At 37.7% G+C, this 22,121-nt stretch overlaps 1 protein-coding gene across 1 annotated transcript; it reads left to right on the top strand.

Annotated features, from left to right (window-relative positions):
• The first annotated feature begins 4,294 nt into the window (after nt 1-4,294).
• On the top strand, nt 4,295-7,671 carry srek1ip1 (SREK1-interacting protein 1). Its single transcript, XM_075484398.1, has 5 exons — nt 4,295-4,424; nt 4,844-4,891; nt 5,894-6,052; nt 6,286-6,358; nt 6,678-7,671. The coding sequence occupies exons 1-5, from the start codon at nt 4,412-4,414 to the stop codon at nt 6,922-6,924; spliced, it is 540 nt and encodes a 179-aa protein (XP_075340513.1). The 5' UTR covers nt 4,295-4,411; the 3' UTR covers nt 6,925-7,671.
• Nucleotides 7,672-22,121: the final 14,450 nt, after the last annotated feature.

Raw genomic sequence — 22,121 nt, 5'->3', positions numbered from 1 at the left:
CCACAGACCCTGCATCCTAACTTAAGAATAGTGTTTTAAGAAACGAACTCAAAAAGGAAATACTGAAATCATATCTCAGTCCATTTCTACTCTTTATAGGCAAGGCAAGTTTATTTGTATAGCACAATTCAACAACAAGGTGATTCAAAGTGCTTTACATACATTAAAACAATAGAAATAAAAAGCATGATTTTAATTTGAGACAAAACAGAAAGAAATAAGAACAATAGATAAAATCAGTAATTGAAATATGATTAAGTTTTGAAACATAGTGAGATGTACCTTCAGATTCTCTATAGAGGGTATGCACCCATGTTTCAACATATTACCACCCTAATGGCAAAACACTTCACATGTTAAGCCTAGTTGATACATGAGCATCAGCCCGACTGTCAGAAACTTGATTTGGAATGATTTTGGTCAGACTAACATGTTTACATGCATTTTAAAAGCTTTCCTCCTCACCATAATGTAACAATGTGGCGTATGTTCATGCAGGTACTGTTTATACAGAGTATAATTATGTTTAAGGAATATGTGACCTCTAGTGGTCGTGTGAGCAACCGCGGGTGAAATGTAAAATGTAAACTGGTGTTCAAGATTTCCATGTCTTGTCGTAAAAAGAATGTATTTCAGCCAAAATCATCAATTTCTCACACTAACCAAGTAGTTGCTGTATCTCACTCAAACCAAGTTACGTTACTACCTAAAAGGAACCCGGAAATGACAGATTTGTTGTGATATTTTGTATTTACATTGCAACACCCGGGCAACCTGTCAAATGGTGTCCATGCATGTGACTGCTGTAAAAAGAAAAAATTTAGCTCAAGCCATAATATTTTGTAACTGCACCAAAGTGTTTTTGTCTAAACCCAAACAGAAAGTGGCAAAACTGTTTCGGTGAAGTGCTGTTGAGACTGGCGGAATATATGCTGGTCTCAATCTTACATCTCACAAAGTTCCATGGTTGAAACCACAGCACTCAGCCTCTTCATTCATTGATCCTTCCTTCCTCTTTCGGCTGATTTTGTGGCTTGTTAAACAGTATGCTTGACACTGATGTCAGGTTCAATGTGAAAACCCTTATGTGTCATATTTGCCTCAAGCAAAGGGCGATACTTTACAGGATGCCATTATAAGTTGAGTCTGGTTTTAGTCTTTCCTTGTGTCTAGAACAAGCTTAATTTATGAAAACTTTTCTTGTTTAGTAAGACAGTCCCCAACATCTAATCATTCAGCTACCCCAGCTCAACTCTCCAGACGCTTGTTTAAGTAACATAAAAAAGTCTGACAACAACATTCTGGTTAGGAAAAAGGTTAGAGAAACCACCGGTTTACTTGAATTACAGTAAAGCCACAGTTTGAAGCCTGAAAAGCATGTCTCTGACTTGTGTTTGTGCCACAAACATCTGAGTAATGACCCTGATTCCATGCTGGCAAACCAAGAGCCGACTACAAACTTAAAATCCCTGTGAGACGTTCCAGTCGTTTACAAATTGCTTCAACTGTTTTAAATGTTTCCAACTGTTCTCAAGAGCAAGTTGCCAAAGGTTTATAAAAGTCATTTTGTAAGGATTATAATGTGTGTGAAGGTAACGATTCACCACGGATGAATTTTGATCACCACTGCCTTTTCACTGAATGTACTTTTATTCAGAGTATAAAACATTGTGTGTGTGTTTCTTTTCAGCATTATTACCTTATTTCTGAGTGACAGTTTGCTGTTGTTGTGAATCTATCCCATGTATGTGATTACACTGGGGATATCTTGCATGCATTGTAACTCTGAAATCAAATATCAGACATGAAAATACACACAAACTAAAAACACTTTTTTTTGCTTACTGAAATTTTTTAATCTGACAATTTGGTCAAAAAGTTATGTTTCTTATATTTCTTGAGAGACACAAAATGCTCACAAATACATCTGTTCTTTGTTTAGTTTTTTTTTAAACAGATAATAGACGGAAAAACGCAGGATACAAACTCTCAAACTCTAAAGTATGTTCTACTATAGTATGAGGATTTTTACATTTGGTGAGGTAAGAATATAATAAATAAACTGTTAGTTACTCTCTTTCTTGATGATAATTCAGAATATAGACTTGAAATATAGAGTAGGTTGGGAATTCTTCATTGAGTTTGGACTTACTTTTAGACTATGTAACGTTGACTCACTTTTGACAAAACTACACTATTGTCACTACTGTAATAATCTCTGGAATAGAAAATCAATGAATTTACCCTCAGAACAGAGTAGTATTGACTCTCAAAATTATAGTTTTAAACTGGCAATAAGTGTAATTCTAATCATTTTGCTCTTAACAGCTATCAAATATGCACACTTTGCAGCACAGTCGCCTGCACTGGCTTGAAAAATATGCCCTTGCTAAGAAACATGAGGTTAGCTGACTGTATTAGTCTTAGAAATCCTTTACCTTGGTTTAAGTTACTGACATTGCTCTACTTCCTGTATACCCAATAGGTCTCTCCTGGTTTGGTGTGAGTAGAGCTATCTTTATCAAGTTCAGATGTTAACCATACATGAAAAGATCTTCTTATTTGAAGAAATATACACTTATATAAAGAACATCTGAAATGACAGGTTGAGGTTAGCTGCATTAAAGTGAATGTAATACAGTACAGCGAATTGTTTGCTAACATAATTATTGCAGTTCTTCTAGTTTGTTTATGTAGACAGTCCAGAGAGTAATCTAATACTAAATTCTAGACAGTACATGTGTGCTCTTCAGTTCTCCCCATCATGAACTTAAATCCTATAAATCCAGGAACTTTCCAAGATGTCGTGTCATTCGCTTATTAAGTGATTGACTTTGTTCTCAGTACTATAGCAGCAGTTTCACCCACTAATCTCAACCACACTATACGTCTTTACCTTTTGCAAAGTGCTCTTTGAACTTTCCAGTGGTTGAAAGTGAATTAACTGGTACCTTTCTCCACAAAAAAAAAATGGGAAAAACAAGTCTGTGCAAACACCTGCATATTTCTCACCTATAATCTTTGCTTCAATCTCTACAGAGGCAGTAAAGCAGCAGAGATAAAGCATGCACCTTTGTAGTGTGTCATAGCTTTGTTTGTTGAGCTTCTTAACAGTGAGTCTAGATATGAGCGGCTCAACTTAGTTTTAAAAATATTGAGAAAGACTTGTTTTAAAAGATAAGCTTGCTAAAGAGACAAAATACTGCGCCCAAAAGACATAAAAAAAAGAAAACGCATTTGCTGTCTTTTGACCCAAAATGCAATAAAAACATGTGAACCGTTAAAAACAAAACATTCAGTTTCTAATGCAACTATAACAAGAAAAAATACCAGTATCTCTTATAACTACAGAACAGAATCTTTGAACATAAAAGGCTTTAAGGAAGAATTAATAAGAAATTTTCTAAAAACATTTTAATGAAAAACTATGCAGTTATTACCAGAGATTTGAAATGTAAAAGTGTAACATTATGTGTTATTTAAGCTTATGAGGTGCTTGCAAGAACGCAAGATAAGGAGGGGTTTAACATATCAAAGTTGTCCGGGCTGAGCTATTATCAAGACCTGTGTGGCTGTGGCAGCATTTTGCAAGGAATCGTCTTATTCGACAACACTAACAATTACACTTTTTGCAATAGATAAAAAGAATTGGGGGATCAACAGAAGCTCAGAATTTAGAGTGTGTTTTGTGCGTGTGTTTGTGTGTTTTTGTCACTGCCACAGGCATGATGATGAGAGCATGTCTGGGAGCCCCTCATCTGTCAACATTTTCCAGCTGCTAGTCTGACTCTGGCAGCCTTCAATTAACCCCTGACAAAAGCCACAACTGTTTTTTTTTTTTACTGGGAAAGCTATCAGGAATAGAGCAAATATTGCTGATAAAATATAATTCTTGTTATAACAGAGTATTAATACAGTACAATTATATACTCATCAATTGAAACACAAACTCACTAGGTGATGGTGAGGAGGTGTGATGGTTTTGGCGCACAACCACATGTTAACCATGTGGCACTTTGAAACCCTCATAATGGACAAAACACAGACTCAGCAGAAGGATTTATAACAGAAGCCCACAAGTTAATTTCCAGGCTTGACAACTTATAACATTTCCAAGGTCTTTGAATGTGGATTAAAATGCTTTTCTAATTTTTGTCAGTGTTGTTAGAGAGGAACTTATTCGTGAGCCAGGTTTTGTGCAGCATCCGTACAGCTGGTGGCGACAATGCGCCGCAAATCTAGTTTTCAAACAGCCTTTGAATGTGAAAACGAAGAACAGCGACGGGGAACCGTAGTTTCCAGAACACAAGTTTCCGGTCGACGTTATTTTGCTTGTGGACTCATATAAATTGCTTCGCGCTAAAACAAATAGAAGTTTAATACTTTATTTGGCTTTTTCGCGTCAAGTATAATGGCTGTACCAGGTATTTATTTAAATAGAATATTTTGCAGTTTATTTATACAGTAATTTATTGGCAAAATGTAATGGTTTGCCCGATAATATCTTAGTCAAGCTAAGTGCTAAGGTGCTAACCTTAACGATAACTCAACGTTAACTTTAAGGACCATAAACATGTCACCAGCCACTGACTGCACATATCTTCTCACATGTCCATCGTGTTGCTGTGGTATACACAGTATTTAAAGAGCAGATGGTGTGGATGTTCTGTCAACCATTTCTGTGTTTAATAGCGAAGAAATTTAACCTCCACTACGAGATGCCTATACTGTAATTCTTATGAATAAGAGCTGGGTCACACTAGCAAACACTTTTTGATCATGTTGCTAAACAGCCGTCTCGGCCTATTAATTTATTTTCAAAATTCATATTCATGTCTTACAGGTCCCAATAAGGACAATATCAGAGCTGGGTGTAAAAAATGTGGATATCGTAAGTAATGCTTCAATTGCTTCGAAAACGAGTTTGTTGTGCGTCTTTTGATGTCAGTCCCCTCTTTATATCTGTAAATTGTGTTAAATATTAATATGGGCTGCATTGAGTAGAGCTGTAATGATCACGGAATTGTTGGTGTGTCACGCAAGTGATTGCAGTAAACGATTTCATTGCCCTTTTCTGTTGATTTCATGCCACTGTTTGCTTTAGATTAGTAATGTTTGCCCTTTAATTGCCACCATTTTGCCGAAAATGTGACAAATTACCTTCTCTAAATGATCAGGCTCTTAGTCTGTATTTATCTCAAAATTTAAATGTGCACAGCCCTGTTTTGATTTTTGGCTTTGTCACTAAAATATTCAAAGTTAAACTCGTCTAGATGACCACAACAGAGGACTTTGCAAACCGCGTCATAGAAGAAGGACGTTTTTGTTAGTTTCAACCATTTTTTTCCCCCAGTCAATATTCAATGAATTGTTTAATTGATTAATGAAATTGTAATTACTATTAGTTTGTGTGTGCTGGGGGCTGGGCAATAAATTGATTTGAACAATAATTCAAATTTTTTGTTTTAGGATGACGAAGGAAATGCTTTTTTTCCTGGTAAAATGTAACCCACTGCTGCTCCCCCTGAGCTCTTGTTGTTCAGGCTTTGCACTCCCTCATGTTTCCTGAAAGCAGACCAAGGTCTGTAAAATTTGCCTCACTAATATCTGTGATGGACTGCAACTATTAAGTATGCCCCACCATTTGAGTTGCATCTTTTTTTAAACTTTAAATGGAACAATAAGGGCTTCTAACTCCAAAATCCTCAAACTTTCACCAGAGGAGGAAGTGGGGTGCTGCATGGATAGCCAAGAGGAAACGACCTCACCACATCTAGGAAGGGGTTTGCCAATGGAACTTCTATGTGTGTGTGTGTTTATATAAAGAAAAAAATCCTCCTTTGCATATAATAATTAACAAATGCCCTTTTTTTTTTTTTAATCTGTTTCTCAGCGGGTCATTTAACGTTTGAGTGCCGAAATTTCGTCAGAGTTGATCCCCAGAAAGACATCGTTCTGGATGTAAGCAGCACCAGCACGGAGGAGAGCGAAGATGACGTACCTGCTCCACAGCACAATGAGAAGCTGGGTCGAAGTGGCCGGTATAGTAAAGGTTAGATTGACGATACGTTTGTCAAAATACAAAGACTCCAACGTTTCAGTTGAAAAAATATGAAAACAATTGATGATATAAATTGCCTTTGAAAAAAAAAAAAACATGACATAACTTTACGTCAAGAAAAACTATTTAGCCAGATTTGAAATGTTTGTCGTAAATGGTTCTGTTAATCTCAGTCAGTCTTCTGATCTTACAATACTGTGCCCCCCCCATGTTGTGTGTGGTAGGTTCCCACGATGATGATGATAGAAAGAAGAAGCATAAACTAAAGAAGAGCAAAGAGAGGAAATCAAGAAAAAGGTAATCTTTGACTTGGGCTTATATGTTTCAGATGTCACGGTGAACCTAAAAGCATTGCTCTTCACTCTCATGTAGTAATTTAGCAAAAGCTACTGTTGAATGAATATGATCAACATCATCCTACATGGTCTAGGCAGATAAATACTTCAAGGCACTGATTCTTCCACTGATAAAACTTTGAATAGTATATGATATAATAGTTAAAGCTTTTTTAAAGTTTGCACACTTTGCTGTTCACAGATTTTCTTCTGTCTTTTACTTTTTATTGGAAATTGCATCCATTTGCCCCCATTCCAATTAGCTCTTCTTCTCCACCTAGATGTAACTCATCGAGTGATGACACTTCAAAAAAGAAAAAGAGGCACGACAGATCACACTCGTCCTCAGACGAAGAGGAGGAGGAGAAGAAGAAGAAAAAGAAACAAAGCCACAAGAAGAAAAGCAAAAAGAACAAAAAGGAGCAGGGGAAGCATCACAAAAAGAGACAGAAGAAAAGGAAACACGAATCCTCATCCTCATCTTCCTCCTCTTCTTCTAGTTCCAGTGAATCTTCAGAAAGTGACTGAACTCGTAAAAGGTGTAGATTCTGGATGTCCAGCAGTTCTTGAAAAGTGTGTTTTGTTGACTTGTAAATGCGGATGAGTAAAAATTGTAGATGATACTGTAGACCGCAGAAAACAAGGTTTTATAATGGCAGCCGAGTGGAAGTGTCATGACACCAGAAGATTCTGATTGCTTTTCTGATTTCTCTAAAATATTAAACCAGGGAACATCCTACGGTAAAGCTTTGCATTCCCTCTCTAAAACTCACAGTAGGCAGTGTTTGCTGCATTCAGGGGAATCCTCGGGGATAACATGTTTAGTTGTAGGGTCGAAATCCCACTCTGTCACGCATGTAATAAAGCATCTGTATAAGGTTTTCAGGTTTGTTGAGGAAGTGCATCAAATTAATTATTTTCTTTCTTTTTTTGAAACTTTTTTTTTAATGAATAATTAATTTTAAGTTTGCTTCAGCTTTTGGTTGATATTGCTAAGTGAAAATATGATTTAATATCATACCTTTTATTTTGCTGGGATTACTCATAAGGACAGCGGACATTTCTAAATGGTCCGTAGATGATAAGGCAGTGTAGTTCCTAGCATGGATTATCAACAAAATCATTTTCTGATTTAACACCCGTTCTCATTAGCATCTGGACTTTTATCGCATTCATGAAATGTCGCTTTCATTAACTGAACCTTTTTAAACTGTTTTGTTGTCTCCTGTTGATTATTTTGATACCTCTGTTACAATAAAATAGATGTTTCACTCATTTTTTTTTCTCTTCAACTCCTTAATGAGTTTCTAATTAATGTTAACATGAATGCGAGATGTCACAGAAAGCTTACTGTGATACCCATAGCAGAGACACCCTGAACACGGAAAAGAATAACAGAACAGTTGCAGTACAGTCTGGTCTCAGGTAGAGGGCAGCAACACACTTAAAATGTGGAAAGTCAACCGTCACGAAACGAGAGATGATCTAAAAAATATGAATTGTTTCAAATTTGGTTCACAGAGGTCAAATGCAATGTGTTCACTCCTATTATATGACATATATTATAAAAGAAGGGGGAAAAAACACAAAGAACCTTCAAAAATAATTTATACAGTAGATTTAAGCAGAAGTATCCGTCCATGTGATGTTTGATCTCACATCTAAAACTGGAGAATGTGAACATTTACAAATTTAGGAATGGATTGAACATCAAATGGTTGAAATTACTACTACAAATTAAGTTTATGGAAATAAGAGACATCTTAAAGAGTCCCATAATATCCTCAAAAGATACATCCACTATCCAGACATGTTTTATAAAGCTTTAGTCCACCTAGTGGTCGTGGTGTGAATTTTCAGACAGTGAACTGAGTCCCCCCCAGATCATATTTCCTTGTTAATGTGCAGTGGAGAGGCAAACAGACAGACATACAGGAGTGTTAAACTTCCGTTCTTTTTTTGATTTGCCAAATAATCGTGACTAGACTCAAGCTGCTGAGCAACTACAGTCCTTGGCTCTGCTAGTAAATGTTTGGATGGAATGTGATGAACACAGAGTTTGTTTTGTACCGTATCCTCACAGGGAGGTACAATCTATTTATTCAAATAATCGTATTTATCTCATTATTACACAAGCACATTTTCTTGTCGAAAAAACTACAGGAGAGAGAAGGCTGAGAGTACAAACCTTCAATGTGAGCCAGAGAGTGGATAACCTCCTCCACTGCCGCCCTTGCAGCTTCTGGCCCAGAGAAAAAGAAAACATTTCACTTCAGATCAGTTTTATTTGTATAGTGCCCAAATACAGTATAGGTAAAATCAAGACACTTTGTAAATGAAACGCAAGACCATTTCTATGTTAAAGAGAGCACTCCAGCATGTCAACAATGGGGTAGCAAAACTCAGTTTTAACAGGTAGAAACTTGTGGCAGAGCCAGTCTTAGTGTGAAGAGTGAAGAGAGGAGATGAACACTGCGACACAACAGACAATTTGCTCAGAACAGGTCATGGACCAGTAAGCACAGATCTGGAGACAGAGATACCTGCAGAAAGAATGCATGGATGAGGAGAACTTGATGTTATTAACATGCAGAACTGGTGTAAATGCAGGGCAAGTGAAAGAGATCAAAGGTGTTCAGTGCTGCATGCGATGTCCTCCATAAGCATGGGCCTTAGCGTTGAGACTTCATATAGATCAGAGTCACCTGAGTCAGTCCAAACTATCAAAACTGAAAAAAAAATAGCCTAATCTTAAATAATGAGAGGAAGTCAGAAGCCATGCTGGGAGCTCTTGGAAAACTAAATCATTTCTAGACTGTGACAGCAAATTGTGCTATTGGGATGATATCATACGGAAGATATGGTTTGATTTATCAACTTGGTTTTCACTCTCCATTCTTCAAAGGTATTGGGAACCTAATTGTTTTGACAAATTGCCTGTGTCCTGTGTTATTGTCATAGCATGACAATAAGCTTTTTTTTATTTAAGTGACAAAGTACTGCTTACATATTCTTGTCAAAAAAAAAGACAGGGAACGTGACTTTAGTCAAAGTGAAAAAAGTCTTAGTGATAGTGATAGTCTTAAGTGATAGTGAGTACAATTGAATGTAGTAATAAAGGCAGACATAGCGATGTTGCTAATATTAACCAATATTCAAGTGGAATAGAATATTCTTTTTGTAGTTGAACAAGAGGAATGAACGATGCATTGTCACTTCTTAACAACAGACTGGTGTTTTTTTTAGCTAGGGTTAGCTATTCACTGGTTATGGACAAAGTAAAACCTGTAATCTGTTCCGTCAACTGCCACAGCTTTACTTCTACTAACCAAATATAATATCTCATTTAAAAAGACAAACCATGGGTGCAGATAGCTTCAGCTTCTTCAGTGTGAGGTCTCGCTCAGAGATGGGACAAGGTCAACAAGCCTAGTGGACACAAACTGGAGTAGGTGCACATATAACATAGTAAATTAATTTTTGTTGCACTTTACAAGACAGTTGGGACTAATAAGAAAAGCCCATGGCAACTGAATACTAATCTAAAGTGTACATCAGGAGTTTGTGTGTATCAAGACCAATAATTTGTCAACTCTCTTGAATTATAGGGTTAGTAGCTTGCTGGCTCACCTTATCATGGTTAAAATAATGCACCGCTTAACTTTCAATAGGTCTATGGAACCATACAAAAGGGATGGATGTTTTTTCCCCCAATCAGACAGGGTTGTCTACAAAATGTTTTGTATTTTTCTCTGAAGCCCATGTTTTCTGGACTTAATCTCAACAGTCATTAACGATAAGGTTAGGTAGAAACAACAACAGAGCCTAATATCGTTTTTCATTGGTTTTGGAAGTCCTTGTGCTTTGCTCAGTCAAGGCTGTGTGACAGGTGTTTATAAAGAGACCATTAATTTCACTTTGCCTCGGGGAAGGAGACATCTTCTTAAACATCTGCAACATCCTGATAGTTACATGCATGGCTGCTGATCGGAACCTGGCATTATGACGAGGCACATCCAGCTTCTTTATCTTTTTCAGGTCTTGGGAGCGATCCTCAAACACTGCTGAAAACTGGGTGAGAACAGATGAGTTGGCGGTAAAGTTTCTAGGAATCGAGAATTTGTGACGTTTGATTCCAGAGGAAGCAACAATCAGGAGGGAATGTGCCATTTAAAACACGTCCTTGCTATAATTCTCTCTCAGAAAGTCTTGACAAGAGATACGTTTACCTGCAGAAGGTGTAGCAACAGTAATATTTGCTTTCACAAAAGCTGAAAAATGTACCATCTACAGAGGCCTCTGTACAGGAATATTTTTAACAGTTAGATAAAGATGTTTTTTTTACTTTTTGATTTTCTGCCGTATTTTCTGTTGGAAGGTATGAAGAACAGCACATAAAGCCCCCCTTTCAATATGTTGAATTATACATTTCATGAGTAACGTGCACCAAGTATTTTAAATGGAAGTAAAAATATTAACGTTGCATCAAAGTTAAAATTATCCATGATCTTAAATAGAATGTAACCATAACAGCAAAAATATAATCAATCTCAATGTAATCAATCTTTAAAATATTTGCATATGACATCTGAATTAGTTTTGTAAAGTGTTGACAAAAGAAACTTAGAGTAGCAACTCCATAACTGTGCAGATGGCAAGAGGACAACTTGATAAAGAGGAGCAATTGAAAATTGAAGGAGTGCTGCCATGTGCAGCCACACTGAGCATACCATATGCTCATCTGCATAAGACAACAACTTGGTTTTCCTGTTTGTATTAGCTCATTGGGTTTTATTGAGCCTGTTGGGCTGCAGAAAAGTGGAGAGCAAATGGGACTCCATTGAGCCATTTAAATGACAATCAGATGGTCAAAGTCATCTTTTAGATTTTAGCTGTAGCAGAATGGCAGTTCAGCCTCCGAGTGAAAGTCTTTGTGATATAGATCTAAAACTTAAAGTAAATCTATTGCAAATGTCCGATCTGAGCAACTGTGAGAGTGGTAATTATCTCTCATCAACATAAGCTGTGTTTCAGTTTGTTTATATGACTTTATTATCTCAGTTCCAGGGCTCTACAGGCCTCCTTTTTTTTTTTCAAATCAATATCTTTTCTCGCATTTGTTATTCAATCAGACACATTCATCTAACCTGGGAGCAGCCTTGTACAACCACAGTCTCCTACTGAAACCAGTGCACGGCTCCACTGGAGATGCTGTTGGACGCTAATGTCAAAGGCACCTCTTTGGCATAGCTGTTAAAGGAAGGTAGCATATTTCTTTCTGATTTGCCATCGTGAGAATTCAAACCTGCAGCCTTTTGGTCATGAGTCTCTTCTCACCTTAGGATCACCACCACTACAAAGCAAAGCATAATATCTTCCCAGATTTAAAAGGAAAATCCCTTATGCAGCACTTTGATGGGAACAACCCAAGCTGAGAGATGGCGCCGGTTTAACGTCTGTAGCCACTGTTGAAATATTATTTCAGAGGCAAGCCGTCCTCACGTCTTGGAGCACAGTGGGCAGGGCTCTTGAAAAACGCATTGAGGCCAACAGGCAGGTTGGAGGCTCTACATTTGCTACCAATTTAGTTCCTGCATCTTAGATTTCGCTCCTCTCTTCCTCTCCTGGCCCAGAAACCAGGACTAATGTAGTAAATGACCTGTAGGATAAATAGACAGCAGGCTACATGACCCCAGCCATCAAAAACGGAGGCTGTAATAAATACTACATAGCTTTACAGGAAGCGTGTTCAACATTTTCCCAAAACCTGCAGGGAAGGAAAACAAGAGGGTGAATGGGGTAAGTTTCTGTTCACTGTGCTCTCTTTGGTCAAAGCATCTTTTTTTTTAACTGAGGTCTGTTATTACCGGCCTAGTTCCTGGGTTCCCATTCAGGACAGAGCTTGTTCATATAAACCTTGAGGTTTTGAGGCATCACTGGACCGTCTGGGTGGCTTTCACCAGAGAATTAGCACTGGGTCGAATTGGATCACGATCAATAGGCCCTCTGCAGCTAACCTGTGTTGGCTTGGGCTGTGTGTGGAGCTGGTGGTGGTGAGGACAAGTTTCCTGTCTCTGGAATATGGGTCAATCAGAACCCAAATTGTATGGCCTGGTCTTGTGGAGCTTTCTAGAGCTTTCTGAAGTTTTTCTACTGAATGTATTACTTCTATTTTTTTTCTATTTTTCTTCTTTGATGATTTACAAAACCAGGCAAATTAATTTTAGAGTTACTCAGTATGATTCCTGTATTTATGGCAAGAAAAAAAGGTTGTGATAGCGAATGATAATTATCTATGTTTATCTGTGTATTCATGGTTCAAAAATCCACTTAACTGGATTAATAAAAAAGGATTTAGCTACTCTATGTATAGAACAATGAAACATCATTACATTACTGCATATTCTATATATTTGTGTTTGTTTGCGTGTTCGTTTTCACACTACCAAGTACTAAGCTATTCTGCAGACTTTACACAAGAGCAGACTGGTGCTCTTCCATCACAATTTGCGACTGAAATCTCTCTCGGTCAAACCTACAGTTCAACACAGCCACAGGACAAATTCTCCCAAGATGATTGGAACCTAACTACTTGTATAATACATTAAAAAAGATGGTGCAATTGCAGCAGAATTTGTGATTTGAACGTATTAAGTCCTGAGGAGAGTATTTTTTTTAGAAAGCTTTACACAAATGTCCCTGTACCTCTTATTTCTCTGCAAACGGTCTGAATGCTTAAAAGATGGCCACACCAAGTATTGATCTGCGTCACGTTACCTAAAACAAAAATCTTGCAATAACTTTATTTTCACTCCACTTTTTGTACTGCTGTACAAAATAAAGGCTTTGGAATAATTTTTCAGAAAATCCACGTGAGGGCTAAATAATCAATAACCCACTTTCTGCGCCCATTGGAGTAAAAGAAGAGCTGCCAACTCTTTCCCTGTCAAATCTTCAAATTCAGATGATTGTCTGTGAAAATCTGATCAAAAATGCACAGCATTTGCACTTAGAATGCATGGATGAGGCTTCGAGATCTGATCACTCAGACCTTATCAAAAGTTCTCCTTGTTTTGATTATTTAAAGCATAAGTAAGAAAAATAAAGGTCTCTCTGCTGCATGTCTCCACATTTTTCAGAGGTCTTAATACAAGCGTAAAATGGGTAACATTTAAAATTGCCTCTTCTAGACAATAGACAATATTTCTGATGAAGTCAAAGGTTGGAGACTCCAGGCTATTGCATTGCATGAAGGTGTTGGCCGGTTGTACGTGTAAAAATGAATAATTCAAAATGTGAAACAATGTTGTTTTTGTGTTTAATCACAGATCACAAGTTAGATCACAAGTTTGATTCATGTTAAGTCTTTGAAAACAGAAATGATGTATTGGTTCATATGACAGGCTCTAATTCTAATAAATTTCATCCTTAAAACAATATAACTACCGGTACCAGCCAGAAGTAAAGCTTGTTGTCTTGGTTCAGAGCCACTTTGAGATTTTGAGTTTTTCTGCCAAACTACACAGCACATCATACTAACATATGTTGTGTAGAACTGTAGATGCACATCATTCACATATAATATTTTGCCTCTCTTCGTGAGTTTCAGCCACTGATTCCCACTCAGAGTCGTTTTATATTGTCTGCCTTTTGTTCAAGTTGCACAAACTAATTCGTAAAAATCAAAATATATCATTGTCAGCATCACAATACTGAAAATATACAAAATTGAATGAATAATGAATAATTTCCTTGCATCCTCTTGGATGAGGTCTTTTGCATGCTCTGACGTGGGTTTCATATGTCCCAAAAAAGGCCCAGAAGGTGGCAGGAGTAGCAGTGCTGATAATTTACCACCAAAAAAGAAAATTACAACAGACCCAACAGCTTCTCCACCACAGATCCTCTTCCCTCTCAAATGACGATAGATGTTTTACATGTCCCCAACATCAGACACATGTGGCTTTTTCAAAGCCCAGCGACATGGTGTCATCTCTGTGTTGGGCACATCTGCTCACTCTTACTCTGGTTTTAGTGTTCTTTCCATTCCACATTTATATGGAAAGTGTTTTGTGCCTTTGTTCTGTTCTGTGGGGGGTTTCTGTCCCTTTGTTTGAAAGAGACATCAAACAGGGCCTGAGGGGCACTTGATGGCTTGAACATGATCGAAATGGTTATTTTTTGCTCTGCTATATTGTCACCATTCATCACTAGAAGCAGAAAAGAACTTTGGCAAAGATGTCATCGTGGAGATTTTTTTTCCAGATGCAGACAACAGCATCTGTTCACTGTCTGTTCAGTGGTTACTTCACGAGAGGCTGAAGGTACTTGGGCTGGATTTAAAATCAGTTCAGGGTATAATAGTTTTACATAACTGCTTGCTAATATTGCATTTTTTGACACCTCATCAATGTTTTTACAAAAGTAAGAGCCATTTCCTATATTCATTTGGAAAATAAAAGTATTTAAGCAAATTCCAGAATAATATTCTGAAAACTCGACTGCTTAGGTGGAGAAGCTGGAGACATCAGTGCCTTCTTTAGCAGTTTCCCAGTGAATACAGATGTAGAGAAAGAAGGAGTCCTAGAGACAGCTGCATTCATGCCTCTGTTGATGTTTTTGCCATTCTATGTATCGTCCTAACTGTGTGTCTTGCATGCATAACCTGTAAGTAACCTCACAAGAACAGAAGAAAGGAAGAGGATAGCCTTTAGGGCCGTGGGTATGATGAAATATGAGAACAGGAGAGTGTGCATCCTTGAAGGATGCACACTCAGAAGAGAGGAGAACGACAGAAAGATATTTACACCTGGGGTGAGGTCAGGGTTTAAAAAAAAAAAAAATGCCAAAGGATATAAGATCATAATAGTGTATTGGACAAAGGGAAAATAATTCAATAATAAATTGATGGGGCTGTGACCAGGAAGGGCCACTTTTTGGCCTGTATTTTCGAAAGACAGCAATGAAATGGTAAGTGGGATGACATAACGTGCCACCAACCTAAACATTGTTGCAGACCACCATCACTGCATTGATATTCAATGATTGTTTGTTTCAGCAGGACATGACAGCACACTCATCAGTTGAGGAACATGAGAAAGAGAACAAAGTGTTGACTGAACTCCAATATGCCCAGATCTAAATCCAATCACGTGTCACAGGCAAACAATGACAAAAGAAGTCAGATCCGCGACCAGGACTTAAAGGATCTGCTGATGATGTCTTGGTAACCAACACCACTGGAAATTCTCAGCTAACCATGTTTTTAACCATGACTTTAGGCCGCATGATGGCAACTAAAATATTTGGCAGCAGGTTTTGAATAATGGCTGATCAAAGTATTACTTTGTGCCAATTTAATCATGTGACATGTGACATTCACCCTGGATGTCACCCCTAAAATATAGGAATTGTCTGATTTTCTCCCCTAATAGTATTTTAAAGGGGAACTCCGGGGCATTTGAAGTGCATTTCCATTGCTAGAGGTTGTCAAATACTGATAGTAGGACACAGAGAGGTGCAAATCTGCGCTCCCTGTGTGGAGATAGCGCTGTTCGCTCAGCCTGTCATGCAAGGCTAATACGTGGTGGCTAAGGGGCAAGAGCTAACCCTTCCACGTAAAACAACAACTTGCACACTGCAGAAACGTCACACCACTTTATAAACCATCCGACAATAAAGTCACAAGCCTTACCATCAAAACCATATGCATGGTTCTCACATTACTGACATGGGGACGTTACAAAACAACTTTATAAACAGCATGTAACTCACCGGTTGGTTGTACGCTCGCGCATGTGAAAGCCCAAAAGAGTCGATGGACGATAATCCCATATACAAAACAATTATCTTCTCTAGAAAAACTGTGTTCAAGTATTTAAAAAATAGAAAAATAAAAGCAAATCAGAACAAGCAAAATATAAAAGCAAACACAAAAAGAGTAAGAAAGACAAATACAGAAATACAATTGACAAATAGACAGCACTAACAAATAAATAGCAACAGAACAGAAGACACTTGAATATAAAGCTAGGAAGCAGGGAAGGCCAGGGAGTATAGATGGGTCTTGAGCCTTGATTTAAAGGTGGTCACAGAGGGAGACAGTCTAACATTTTAAATACTTGAACACAGTTTTTCTAGAGAAGATAATTGTTTTGTATATGGGATTATCGTCCATCGACTCTTTTGGGCTTTCACATGCGCGAGCGTACAACCAACCGGTGAGTGACATGCTGTTTATAAAGTTGTTTTGTAACGTCCCCATGCCAGTAATGTGAGAACCATGCATATGGTTTTGATGGTAAGGCTTGTGACTTTTTTGTCGGATGGTTTACAAAGTGGTGTGACGTTTCTGCAGTGTGCAAGTTGTTGTTTTACGTGGAAGGTTTAGCTCTTGCCCCTTAGCCACCACGTATTAGCCTCGCATGACAGGCTGTGCGAACAGCGCGATCTCCACACAGGGAGCGCAGATTTGCACCTCTCTGTGTCCTTCTATCAGTATTTGACAACCTCTAGCAATGGAAATGCGCTTCAAATGCCCCAGAGTTCCCCTTTAACATACATTTGTGAGAGGTGTGAAGAAAATATGTTTGGGGGCATTTTGAAGAAGTAATTTACTAAATAGAAATGAGGTTCTGTCTGTTTTTGCTTTTCATAAAGCTTTTACCATTAATGTTCCGCAATAGCAATATTCAGAGATGGAAAAAGGTATGAGGCCGACCGTTTACCTCAAGGGAGAGGGTCTTACTATACCTACACCAAATGGCAAAGCATTTTATGGTAGTTTTTATTCTGCTGTTTCATGACTGTATCAAATTGTTTCTTCCTAAGTGGAGTATCTGGCCCATAAACTGCCAATAGTTCCCAAGGCAAAATGAGCAGACTCTGTAATTGTCTAAGTGGTTGGTTGTGTAGAGGAGTGAGGGTTAATAGGCAGTTGGAGAGAAGTAAATCCTGTGTGGGTGTGCTTTAGTGAGGGGTTGTTTGTTAATGTATAATTCAAAGGATCATTTATTCATTTAGGACAATGACAAGCAAAGCTTTCAATTTTGAACATCAATAGAGCTTAATTTAAAGGCAATTAATAGGCAAATTCTGAGCACATTGCTCCCCCCCCCTCTGTAATATCACAAAGAATAGCTCTGCTGGAATATCCCTCTTATTCAGGCATGAAAACAATTTTTTTTTTGTTTAACTTCAGCAGCAAGAATGGTCTTTGGAGAAAAAAGCACTGGACATGACTTTTATTATCTGATCATTTCGTGAACTTTCGTACCTCACAATTTTCACAGCGAAATGTGTCAAATTAGGAAGTAATGTATCTTATGTATTTACAAAGTTATTAATTTAAAGCAGCCAGAACAAGACACCAATGCATAATGTGTGGGAAAAGGAGCAGAAAGCTCTGACCACAAAATAAGTTTGGTTGCAGGTGTAGAGATTTTGATTGTTCGGAAGCTTTTTTTAAAACTTTTGATCAGAGAAATACGAAGCGGAAAGACTGGAGCAACACACCTACACCCATTGCTTAAAGCTGCAGTCTGCAAGATTTGTTGTTGTCATATGTAAAGTCCTACTTTTTGGCATTTTAAGAGTTTACATGATCTATCAGAACGCTTGAAGTTGAAAACGGTGACCTCCGTAGTCGCAAAATGCAAGAAATGCTTATTTTTTTAACCGAAAAATAAAAAGTTATTCAACTTCCTGTCCCGCCCCATCAAAACACATGAGAACTCGTGCACGTAGACGTGCACGCCAGATGCGCCTACACGACTCCTCATTCATCAACTCACCTGTCATTTGCGATCATGGAAGACACAGTAAGTAGACTAGCCTGTAATGAAGTTCAATAGTCCAGATAAATAAGCGTGGGGACGAGCCTACCTTGTATCGCGCGTGCACAATCGGTGATTGACAGGCAACAGAGCCCAGCTCGTAAACCTGATTGGTTACCTTTTACCGGTCCGGTCTGCAATTTTGTAAACAAACCTGCTGGCTTTGGAGGGACCTAGCGGGACATATAGGGGACCTAGACAACTCTTTTTTTTTTGTATTGGGGTATTTAATGTACTACTTTCAGAATCCCCGGACAGTTCCAGGCATTATGCTTGAAAAAGAGTTGCAGACTGCAGCTTTAAGTGAGGATTGTAATTGCCTCTGAACAATTCTCACAAACTAGAGCAGAGGTCTTCAACAGGGGGTATGCGGAGGTACTGCAGGGGGGTCGCGAAATCTTTGGTTGATTAGACGATTTTTAACATTTAAAAAAAAATAAATAAATAAATAAATTAATTTTTCAGACAGTTTTTTCTCAGAAATTGTGTGCAAACGTGTGCCATCCACAGATGGTTTAAGGATTCATTGTCCCATCTACATGCATGTTTAAAGTTAAAATCTGTGGATTATTTGAATAACTCAGTGTTGTATGCAAGATGTTTGTTTATAAATGGCAGTGGCACGGCCACCCTGTGCCTTGCACATGTTTAAAATAAAAACATGAATATTTTAACCAGTGTATTATTTGAATAGCTTAGTATTGAATGTACAATAACAGAGTAGCTATATTTATACACGGCACTAGGCCCCGTTAAATATAAAACACAATTGTATGCCATATAAATAGTAGGGGGTCCCTGCTCCAAGTCTCCATCAGTTTGTGGGTCCCTGGCCTGAAAAACGTTGAAGACCCCTGAACTAGAGGTTATTGTCATTTTACATTCACGACTTCAAAAAAACTAGTTGTAAAAATTGGTAAGGAGCATAGCCGCAGAGACGTTGGTAACCAGAGATGTTTTCTCAATAATTCCCTCTTGGATTTGGGTATAACCACGCCCGAAGCGTATGGGAACGGTGGTTCACAGCAACAGTGAAAAACGGAAAAGGAAAGTGAGAGAGACAGAAATAATAAAGAGAGCTTGAGGAAGAAAGCATGAAAGTCTGTAGGTAAAAATAGTGAGAGCAGATAATGAAAGTTGAGATTACGCTTTACATAAAGCATAATTAATGATGAAAAGATGCTTTACATTACGCGTGTTTAGTGATGAAGAGATGGATGAAATTCTGATTCCGTCATGTGAAAGATGGAGACCTGATGCAGAACAAATAAAATCTATTAAATAGATAAAAATTTTAGATTCTGGATTTTGTTATATTCTTTTCTACAGGATTAGAGAATACAGCGGCCACTTTTTCCAAAAATCAAGTTTAAATAAACTTTACATTCCATGCAATTCAAATTCATTTTAATGGTCATACTTCACACGCCTTTAACAACTGTTTTTTTTTCTAACAAGAACCATCCAACCAGATCAAGTACAGCTCCAATATTTACAAAATACTTTCACACACAGCTTTTCAGATGGCTTTCGTCATGATTGTAGGAAGGCTAGTCTTCCATTTCTAGTAACTACCTTTCCCATTTGCACATCCTCATTTCCTCTCTTTGAGCCCTCTCCGAGCATCTTAGTCTGAACTTTCTCAATCCTCTATCTTCTCCCCTCCAGTTGCATGTAGAGTTTCTTGGTTTGTTGTGCTGAGATTGATTTCCAGATAACAGGCAGGAAGATAGTTGCGAGAAGATGAGGAGGTGCAAATTAGAGAATTGAGAAGAGCCTCTTCTTTAATTTGGTGATAGATCAACATGACTTGAAACTGTCAAACCAATAGAGCGCCCTCTGCCACATAGTACTGCAGAAACAGCAAATGATCTATTGTGCTTACAGATTTTAAATTTAGAAGGGTTAAATATGTTAAATATTTTCTGCTCTTTTCGGCATACTGTAGATATATTCATGTGGAGTCTGGGAACAGTAGATTTTACAATAAATACAGTCAAGTCAGTAAAAGGGTATCTAAATAAACAACCTACCTGAGCAACACTTTAGACTATTTTTTATCTCTACATTCTTGATTGGTTAGATTTAGCCATAGATATAACCACCTTAGATTTAGGAAAATGAACAAAGACTGATGAGCGCTCATTGTCATATGTAAATTGTCATCATGGTAACTAAGAAGCAGCTTGGAACTAGATATTAACAGTGGTGGCCTGTGTTAAAATCCACTGTTTTGCTGACTGTCCACTCAGACTGGATTGTCATTCAACAAATCAGTACTGTATAGACTTTGGCTTACAGCTACTACACCACACTTCTTTATTAACACGATTTACTTTGTTATTATTTCTGCAGCCACTAGGGGAGGTGCTTCGATGAACATCCCATGTCCCTTACCTGGAGGTCAATTTTTAAAAACATGTAGCCTAAATATTAGCCAGTTTGATAAATAAAAGTTAATTCAACAAAAGTTATTTTAGTCTGTGATGGTAGATTGCTGAAGGTCGTTTCAACCTTGTGATTTAAGGTGCCAGTGTAAAAACTTTTAGAAGTGCTGGGAGTCCACTCCCACGAGGGTTCATTTGCTCTATGTGACAGCTGAAAAGGTAGAAGATAAGCGGACGTGTCATTCTTTGTTGCAGCCATTTCCGTCAGTGAAGCTTTTGAGTAATGCAGCAATTTGTAGCTTTAATGGCCTTAAAATGGCTTTTTTCTCTCAATGGGATTCAACTAACACCTCAAAAATCCAGCATAACTTCCCCATGATGTCCAGTCATTTTGGCTGATTGTTATCTAAGTTGTCTGTTGCTACTGGGATGACACTATGTGCAATACAATGTGACATTTTTACTCAATACAAAATGAAACGTTTCAAGATTTTTGAAGGCAAATATGGGATTCTTCAAATTGTATTACTTTTACTATTTTCGAGTGTTCAATGTGAAACTGCCTCATTTTGTGCTTATCTATTGTTTTAAAAGCATGTCTGTCATGCTGCCTTGAGATCGTTGCATTAGTTTAACATAAGAAAGAATTTTTCATCTAACGTAGGACAAGAAGAAGTCGCTTGCGTTTATTCATAGATTAGATTAGATTCAAAGCATCACAAATGTTTCAACTTGAATCACATTAAAAGCTATTTTATTCCATTTTTGCTGCATTAAGTGTTGACTTAAAACTGGTCATTTAACAATTATATCTTAGTTTAGCTTGTAATGTTTGCTAAATAGTAAAGTACATTCAGAAGGCTGATTGTATTCAGTTCTGTTCTGGGGACCCTTAATATTTACGTAAGAAGTCAAACTGTCATAACTGAATTAGTAGCATGAATGAAAAGTAGTATGTTATATTATACCAAATATATAACACCAAATGTTGGTGGGCACACTGAATCTAACCCTTAACTGCTTTCACATGTGCACTGGCTTGGGTTGAATGTATGGCAGCTGTTTTATTGTCTGATTTATAGTTTGAACTGACACAATTCAATTAAGGAATGCAGAGTTCAGAAAAGTGTAAGAAATTAGTGAAGCAAGAAGGAGGCAGGGTTGCATGATAGCATTGGCTCAGTCTTTACAGATAACAAAGGAGAACTTCTATAGCTTTGTCCAAATCTTATTAAACAGTGACTGAAAACAAAAAGGCTAAAAAAAAAGGAAAGTCATAAGTATTAAAACTCACAAGGCATTTGAAGTCACCTGGATGATGGTGCAGCAGAAGAGCCATGATTCTTTCAGCACTTCCATGCAAAATTTAGACTTTCGCATTTAACTAAGGTGGGATAATGGTATGAAAGCATACTAGGAGAAAAAGAAGGGCATCTGCTAGTCATAATGGGGTGACAATAAGTGATAAAATAATCCAGTCAAGTAGCATTGCCTCTATTTCAAT

This window comes from Odontesthes bonariensis, chromosome 15 (assembly GCF_027942865.1).
Source record: "Odontesthes bonariensis isolate fOdoBon6 chromosome 15, fOdoBon6.hap1, whole genome shotgun sequence".
Classification (NCBI taxonomy): domain Eukaryota; kingdom Metazoa; phylum Chordata; class Actinopteri; order Atheriniformes; family Atherinopsidae; genus Odontesthes; species Odontesthes bonariensis.
The sequence above is the reverse complement of the archived record's forward strand: the minus strand, read 5'-3'. Positions and strand labels throughout refer to the sequence as shown.

What these genes read in the sequence shown, in the direction of transcription:
- srek1ip1 (XM_075484398.1), top strand. An exon ending in GTGTAAAAAATGTGGATATC is followed by an intron (nt 4,892 to 5,893) that starts GTAAGTAATGCT and finishes TCTGTTTCTCAG; the next exon opens with CGGGTCATTTAACGTTTGAG. An exon ending in AAGTGGCCGGTATAGTAAAG is followed by an intron (nt 6,053 to 6,285) that starts GTTAGATTGACG and finishes TGTGTGTGGTAG; the next exon opens with GTTCCCACGATGATGATGAT.